We start from the raw sequence: 9,004 nt of genomic DNA, 5'->3' as shown, positions 1-9,004 counted from the left end.
TGATAAGAGCATCAGGTTGAGGTATTAGCGTTCATGAACCTCATATTTGGCTTTCAGGAGTCTTCACAAAAGTCTGTCTTTTCCTTTGTCTTGACAAAGTGTGTGTGGGGGGGGGGGAGTCTCGACCCCTCCACCCTGCGTCTGGAGGCTGCTCTTGGGTAAGAGGCCGCTGCTCCACCACGCTTCTCCAAGAAAGTGGGTCATGAGTCTGAGACTGTGGGATTACCGGCCGTCAGGCAGGCGTGTGCCGGGCGCCTCTTATCCGTAATGTTTAGACCCCCACCCACACCCCCTCCCTTCAGTGGAAAAGAAAAGCAAAAAACACATGCCCTCCACCCACCACACCCGTGTATACAAACATCCATCTTTAGCCATAAGCCTGTTAGTCTAAGACAATTCAGAACTGACCCCCAATGCACCATGGCCATCATTAATGGAGTGATTGAAGGAAAAGTACATCCACAAGTACAACAGTACAAGTCATGGAAATGCATATTCACAACAATTACAACACGGCATTACTAAAAAAATTAAAAACAGAAAGAAAACAATGGCATCCTCTAGGATGTGGGATTTGTACAATGTTCCCAATAAACAGTTTTCTAATTTATCGAATCCAAACCAGCTCAGCAATGATGACATCTAATAGCGACACCATGATAAATGCTAGCTTTTAAACAGCTGACCAGGTGACACTACTGGCAGGCTGGATGTCTGGTATGCTATGACATGGAGTATGATTAATCAGCAAATAAATTACTAACAAGAAATACATTCATTTTGCAGCAGAATAATTACATCCATCATTCAGAACTTTTGCCTTGTACAGTCACTAATCAGTGTCCCTCTCTCGCCTTCTACCTACTGATTGCCAAAGAAAGGGATACATCAGTGAGGGACTGTGGGGGCTTGGAGTTGGACTAAAAGAAAGATGGAGTCTGGTATTAGATGTATGCGGAAGAGAGGGGTTTAAACTCAAGTAAAAAAAAGAAACAAAAATAACACAAACTAATAATTTGTTGTGATTTAGAAATGAGGCCGTTTCATGCTGCAGAGAGGAAACTACAATTCATCTGCTCCTCATTGTTTGGCCCAGATAGGGTCTAGCTCTCTCTGTGTCTAGGATGGTTCAGAGAGAGAGAGAGAGAGAGAGAGAGAGAGAGAGAGAGAGAGAGAGAGAGAGAGAGAAAGAGCCAGTGAGGTGGGACAGAGATTTTAATTAGAGTTCAATTATCAGCACTCACTGCCACACGTGTCCTCTTTGAAAATGCAAACATGACATTAAATTGAGCCATGGTGTCTTTTTCAAATGATAGAGTATTTTTTGTCATACAAGCAGTTTTTTCTCTTCAGACCTTGTAAGGGTGCTGACATAAATAAACGGGAATGTGTATCAACAAAATTACGTTATGACTTGGTACCATACAGTTAAGTTGCAAGACAGCAATATTACTTTTTGTCAGGAATTTGTTTTAAATGTTGTCTTCTGTCTCTCTCTGACGTCTGGATTAAGATATTCCACATAAAGGTACAGAATAATAAACATATTTCTCAAAATTGTGCTTGGTTAAAACAATTTCTCATCTTTCATTAAATCCATCAATAATTTTATACAGCACCGCACAGTTGATCACAACAAAGCGACTGAATTTAGACGTTGTTATGACTTCTCATTTTATGAAAAATAAAGTATCCTGCTTTAAATTTGTCACCTATATCTCACAGTATAGGACAATGCTTACTGCGGATTGTCTTGACAACAAAAAAAATTGCTTTTTGAGTTTGGCTGCATTCCATAAAGGTGTTTGAATGCCAGAGCCCTGGTTTTGTCCTGTGGTCATCATCAGTGTTACTAGTTACACCTGTGCTTTTTCACCTATGACAAATTAAAGGTCCCCTACAGTAAGCTGTGGACTAATTTCTGTTTATCTAAGATGCTGTTAACATATTATGAACATTTCAAATATTAATATTATGATTAAGAACATACCAACTGTCAGGATTGCTAATGGTCCTGAACACAATTCTTGTGTAAAGATGCAATTCTTCTGGAAGATGCAGACTGTAACATCAGAACCATAACTAGGATTTTAGAAGTAAAATGTTTCACTATTATGTTTTATTTATTTAGTTAACTGTTACATTTTATTTAAAATCTTATTTCCTCAAGCCTGTATGCAAAGACTTCTTGACTTATCTAAACTGGAGAAGAATACAATTCTAGAGGGGAAATAGTACGCAGAATAAATACCCAAATTCCCAGAAAAAACATGGAGGACATAACTTCAGTGTCCTCAGTGGAAGCTGCTGCAGCTTTTAGACTTGTGTGGAAATATTGATTTGTGTTAGCTGAGCATTGTGTTACAGCCTTGTAAACAGCAAAATACAACAAGATAAAAACTCAATGAAGAAGAAGAAATTTTGATGTATTGGATTCTTTTTAATAGTCTATCCCAACTTCATCATTGGCTACATGGATGCCTCTTTTTGATCAAAACACACCACTCTGCAACACAAAAGTAAAACAAAATAGTAATAATAAATATCCTATCAAGCCTTTTAAAGCTGAATGGGTCTACATAACTTTCTTTAAATCCGCCTGTAGTAAAGCTTTTATCACTGGTGAGCTTTTTTACTTTATATATTTTTTTTTTACCAAAATATCCCACCTGCATTCCAGATAGACCCCACAGCCGGCTAACATCTGTAATGACAAGCTAGGTCAAGCCTCAGCTCTGCCTGAAAGGTTTGAACTCTGACCTCCCAGGCATTATGTCTGCCTGTGGGATGGCTTATCATTGCTCTAAAAAGCTAATATTTCCCACCCAGGACAAAGACGGGTAAAACACAACATAACCAGTCGGGTCCCCAGACAGTGCGTCGGAACAGAGTAACAGCATCCCCCATACAAATGGATGGACAGTTGTTGGCCTTTATTGTCTAAGCATGAAACCAGGGACACATGTTGGGTGGTAAAAGTGTCAAGGCCTGACTGAAGGGCCATTGTATTGGTTTCCAGTGGTAGCAGGCAGGCTTTGTTCCCTGTGTTGTTCATCATTAGCATATCAATATTCAAAGGGTCTGATGCTGGGCAGAGGTGGCAGCCTTTTTAGCCTAGAGTAGACACTCATGCACAAATAATGAAACCTGCATTTGACTCTTAAGGGCCAGCTGTTGAGTTAAGCCCATAATGATAAGAAGTGTGATGAATCATAGAGCTGACTTTAAAACACATCTTAGAGCGTTTGTCCATTTTGTCCTTTTCTCTACATTTCCAAAGGTTATTTCCAATCTCTCATACAGTATACATGAAACAGTTTTTAAACCATTTCTCCAGTTCTGGGGGAATAACAAAGGGGTAAATGGTGTCACCCACCCCACACCAACCCTCTAGCATACCTCCCTCCCCTTCCTCGACTCAAGCCAGCTGACCCCAAGACTGGCAGGCCGTGGAACAGTTAACCTTGTGTGTGTGTGTGTGTGTGTGTGTGTGTGTGTGTGTGTGTGTGTGTGTGTGTGTGTGTGTGCGTGTGTGTGTGAGTGTGTTGGAGGGGCAAAGCCACCAAAGAGTGTCGGTTACTCCGAGGGCCAAGCGGAAAAGCAGTTGGGCAGTTTAGCCAGCTGCTGGGGGAGCAAGCCACGGCTGGCCTGGTCAGTGAAACCTTGCCAGATGGAGCCATTTCAAAACAATGAGAGTTGCTTGCGATGGTTAAAAACTAGAGGCTGGTTACTCCGGGGACGCAGCCAGTAGACCTTTATTTACAGTATCTACAACTTGTGGTTGGGTTTGCAATATCTAGAACTATTCTTTGGGTCAACTTCTTACTGCAGAAATATTAGTTTCCTCAACGTTTTTCAGTTCTAATAAATTTGTTGACAAATCTCTCTAACAGCAATTGATTCAGAACTATCTAAAAATTCATTCAACATCTAAATACTGTTAACAAGTTTTTTTCCTCCATCCCCTATCATATTGCAAGGTCCCTGTCAAGGCTTGTTATTTTCAGATTCAGAAGTCATTCTCCTGCCATCTTTGACATCCTTTTGCTAACTGTTTCTTTCTCTATCTTATCTTACCTCTCTCTCACTCCTTCACACACACTTCCTCTCTTCCTCTTTCTCTCCAGACAGCAACAGGCGGAGGTGTCCTGGGACTGCTCCGCTCAGGAGTAACCAAGCCTGGGTAATGAGGCGTGTGATTGGTCCCCTCCCTCCTGAACAAGGCCAGTCTTTGGAGGACATGATTGATCATGAAAGGAGCACAATGGCAGCCTGGTGTCAGAGAGGTGGCATTGGTGCACATGGACCCCCCGCGGTAACACTCAGTCACCCAACTTAGCTGTCCAAAGGCAGTTATACTCACACGGCATGTATGCACTTACATGTGTTTCAGGACAGCACAGCACACAGAGGCACTTGAGGACATACTCAAGCATGTAAAATGGCAAGTGCAAAGAAATTAATGTGCTTCAATATGTGCATGTAAATACAGAAAAGGACGCACATTGACAGTTGGACCACGTATTTCAAAAGATCATTAAAATAGTTTGTTCTCAAAATGTTTCACTCATTTAATCAAATTCTTTTAACATTAACGTAAGGCCTTTAATGTTTTCTCATCTAGAAAACCACTATCTGTCGAATTTTGGTCATTTTTCAGTAAATGTTAACATCATCTATTTTGTAAATCACTGTCAAAACTAGACACAAAACAGTACTTTTATTAGTAGTTGTATCACTTTGAATTTGTTTTAACACTTAATAGTTGTTTACTTACACTTCCTGTATTTATATTTTTCTAATACTGCATCACATGTTTGTTATTTCACTATATGTCTGTACCTTGTCTTGTATATTGTTATGTGCCTGTTTTCCTATTTTGTTGTTTCAGATTCAGATAACTTTAAAAGTCCTCTGGGGAAATTGAGTTTTACATCCAACCTATTCCTTAAGAGTTAAAGTTAAAAAGTGCATTGGCACCTTACTGTAAGGTATTAGGTCCATTGTTTTGTTTTTGCACAGGGACCAGGGAAACACAATTTCATTCTTCTATGTGCAGTACTGCACTTTTTTTAAAGGTAAATGACAATACACCCTCTCATATCTCTTATCTTCTTTAACTACATTATAAATAGCTGCCAAAAGAAAGAATTTGGCTGAACATATTTTATAGAATGTTAAAGACAAAAATATGCCATTCAATTATATATTGATTTAGGAATTTGCAATCCCCCGAGTGAATGGGGATTTTTCTTTTTTTACAAAATTTAGTTTGGATCAGACAGTAGATGTTCATAGCAGACGTTCACTCTCGTGTCTTATTTTTCTATTATACATGAAACACAACATATCTGAGTAAAGATTTGAACAACTATTGAATGCTCTTTTCAGCTAACAGAGGTTTCATGTGCAGTATACTGTTTGTTCTTTTCAAGTAATCCTGAAGGGCCGAGGCTTGTCATCCACTTGTGAGCCTGTTGAACCATATTCAAGGCCAAAAGTTCTAATAGGTGCAAAAAGCAAAGTCTTTATAGAGGACTCTTAATGTCTGATTGCAGCTGCTTTCTCAAGTAGGACCCAGGTGTGTTAACACTTTACCAATTTTCTGTGATGATGCTCTAGGTTCCACAGAAGACAAATAAAACAGGATAAAAGCTTTGGCATGTTTTCATGGTTGGCGAGGAAGCTAAGAATACTGTACCGGAAGGAAAAAAACCTTGCCAGTATAATCTTAGTCTTTATAATTTCTATTTTTTTGTTCCAATTCTTTCTTTAACTTAACATACAGTAACTTACTAATCATTTTGTTGTTACATTTTATCAAAATAACAGAGGTCAAATGAGTATGACATAGATTATAAATTCACCTTTATTAGTGACAGCGCCATTTGAGATTCTATTTTGAAAGGCTTCAAACATGCATATGTGTTCCAGTGGAATAGCAAATAGCAAAGACTCAGTGGATGAAAGGAAAAGCAAAGCAGTCCTGTTGTTGTGCTTGGAGTCTAAGCTCCTTTGACACTGCATTGGTTTTAGGTTACTGTGTACAGCTCCTTCCAGATTTACAAGCAGTTCTCCCTTAATCTGCATAAAGATCCACACTGACTTGTTGGCCAGAGATTACTACCCACGAAAACACCCAAAATGTGCTTCTCATCCATAAAAACAAACGTACTCTAGATATTGTTTTTTTAAATCTCCACATCATGTGAATGTAGTGGAATTGCTGGATGGAGGGAGAGTGGGTGTAAAGAGGTATAATGAACAGAAGAAAAAAGATGGTTGATTTCTTTCCAAGTTTGGGAGGCTAATTGCCCTGAGTGGACTAATGAACAGCATAGGTCTAATTGGCTTACACCACTTGTGGGCTGGCGTGCTGGGCGAGTAAAATTGAATCAAAGCTGTAGGACTACCCCGGAAGAGTTTTGTGGTGGTAATTGGCACAGTGTCAAAGGCATGAGGAATGGCACTGAGCCAAATAGCCGCCCACCTCTGCATAAGCGCCTGAATTGAAATCTTACAGGAAAGCATACATTAAGGATTTTTTTAGCAAAAAAAAGGTGTTAACCTACTAATTCACTGCATTAATTGCTATTCATTTTCTACTAATAACCATAACCATAACGTTCCGTACTTTTGGGTAGTATGTTTCAATCAAACGTACTGTATTTTGACACAGTGTTGAAAACTACGTCTCTAACCTAATCCCAGCAGTAAATGTGTACACTTTCTGTTACTCCAGTATACCGTAACCGTACACCATAAGCTAACGGTATGTACGCTCTGTCCACTTATACGACTAATGCGATGCGATTTATTCTCAACCAAACAAAAGAGAGACGCAACGACGGAAACGCATGACAACAATGTCCCGAGTGGTACTCAATTGTGCACTTTGAAAGACAGACACGTGCACCACAACACTGATAAGGAGAAAGGGGGGGGCGTTTGTGCGTGTGTGCGCATGGAGCAGCACACAAGCCTCCAGCGTGGCTAGAGAAACTCCCCTTTTCAGCACCCTGGACAGAGGCAGAGCTGACCGCCGGTTCCTTCAGTACTTTAGTAAAGCCGCAGGCTGCCGGGCTCACAGTCAGGTCAGCTGACGCTGCTACTGGTCAGTGGTACAGGACACTTTTCTACAGCAATCCGCCCCTCGTCTCAAGCGCATCTCGAGCTCATCAACACGGAATCCAAGAACAACTTGATGAATATTCAAAGTTTCCGTCCTCGGTGGCTAACGAAAGGAGAAAGTTCGACTGGCGTCATTTTTAACATTTGTCAGAAATCAAGCTGCCATCGAACAGAGCTCAACTCACTATCGAGAGGATAAATCTCCAGGAAAGTGCGGTCTTGAATCCATCGGCCATACTCAGTAGCTCGTTAGTCACAGGCGTTTCGCCTACCGTTGGAAGATCGGAACATCTTAAAAATGTTGCTTGAACACCCGGGGTCAAGCTGTCAAAACACCGGAAACTTCTCCCGGTACAGTTCAGGCCAAGGTAAGCGCTCATTTTAAGTAATTAAACTGTGCCTATGTTTAAGATTTGGGTTTGGAGTCAGCTACAGATAATTCTGAGGTTTAACTGATGCCCTGGGGTCAGTTAAGGAGTTACAATTAGGCGTGAAATAGAGGATAATACAGCAAATGAGCACAGCAGGACTGAACGCGGCTCTTGTTTTCCTGAGTGAACTCTGACAAGCGTGAAATGGACCTTGTAAACCATTTTTACTTTTATTGTGAAAAGCAAAGGCCATGACTTTAAAATGTCGTGTTTTGTAAATATGAGGGTTAGAATCGCCCAAACAGGATACATTGTAGACATTAAAAAGTGGAAATAAAGATGCAAACGGTCTCAGAAACCCTTCTGTTATTCACCGACCCATGTTGATGTCTACAGACTCTTTAGAGGCGCTTCCTATGCGCTGCGTGTGAGAGACGTTATGAATTTGTAATGAGCCTTCATTGTTGGTGAATCACACGAACAGATGTTATGCGCGTGCTGTCATTTCACACCGCAGCATGCAGTTGTAACGGGAGCGGATATGGAGAGACCACCGGTCCCACTGTGGCGACAGCAGCCTCTCTGCGGCTGCAGACAGACTGGCAGCAGGCGCAGAGCTGCTCCCTCCCGCAGTCCACCGACACTAAAGGCTCAACAGGTGTCTTATTCCTGTCCTGACAGGTGGGACACCTGAGGTTGCCAGTGGAGGGGATGAGGTAGTTGTAGTGGTCGGATTCAAATCTTTCTGATGAGAGCTAAATTATCAGGGGTATGCAGCCTGCAAACACTAAGTGGCACCCAAAGATGGGAAACGCACGCTGTTTTAGTGCGGCCTGTTTCTGGAATGAACGTTTGTGTTATTGTAAAGCTGCATTCATTGTGTCTAGGGCAACAAAAACTTGCCTATTTTATTTTGAATAGGCTAAATGTGGTGTGCGATTGCGTGAGAAATTATGAAGAATGAAACTCTGAAATACCGTTTTAATTCCGGTTACCCAAATTAATTTAAACAACATTTATAAATCCAAGCAAAAAAAAAAAACACACTTTTTCTTACTGACCGAGCATAACTCTGGAAGTCATTTTATCGCTTTGTTGGCACATTACTGTCGGGCTCACCCCCTCAAAAATGAGCAATCAATATGACATAAACATTATTACGAAGCTGAAAAGTAAAAGGTGCACCCATGAACCCCGCACCTTTCTCCTAAACGTCTTTCATATACTTCTAAAATGCAAGCAAATAGGACATTGATTTTGAATTCATCAGCGGCACAGGGCAGTGGCACTACCCGTGATTTCCCCAGGCGCTCTTTTGTGCCAAAGATCAGTGTCAATAAAATTCATTGGGGTGTTGGCCCGATCAACATGTTATTGAACAGCCAATCTGTCCCCTAAATAAACACTTGTCTTTGAGCACTCAACGCACATGAGATGGAGATTGTGTGGATGTGTGTGTGCGTGTGCGTGTGTGTGTGTGTGTGTGTGTGTGTGTGTGTGTG

At 41.0% G+C, this 9,004-nt stretch overlaps 1 protein-coding gene across 1 annotated transcript in view; it reads left to right on the top strand.

Moving 5' to 3' along the window:
* The first annotated feature begins 6,975 nt into the window (after positions 1–6,975).
* lhx3 (LIM homeobox 3) overlaps positions 6,976–9,004 on the top strand; it is a 12,015-nt gene continuing 9,986 nt past the window's right edge. The window contains exon 1 of the mRNA XM_032539963.1: positions 6,976–7,499. Within this exon, the coding sequence (XP_032395854.1) occupies positions 7,430–7,499 (70 nt within the window). The 5' untranslated portion in view covers positions 6,976–7,429. The remainder of the gene's footprint in view (positions 7,500–9,004) is intronic.

Source organism: Etheostoma spectabile, chromosome 16 (genome assembly GCF_008692095.1).
Source record: "Etheostoma spectabile isolate EspeVRDwgs_2016 chromosome 16, UIUC_Espe_1.0, whole genome shotgun sequence".
In the NCBI taxonomy this organism is placed as follows: Eukaryota; Metazoa; Chordata; class Actinopteri; order Perciformes; family Percidae; genus Etheostoma; species Etheostoma spectabile.
This window is presented reverse-complemented; position numbering and strand designations above follow the sequence as displayed.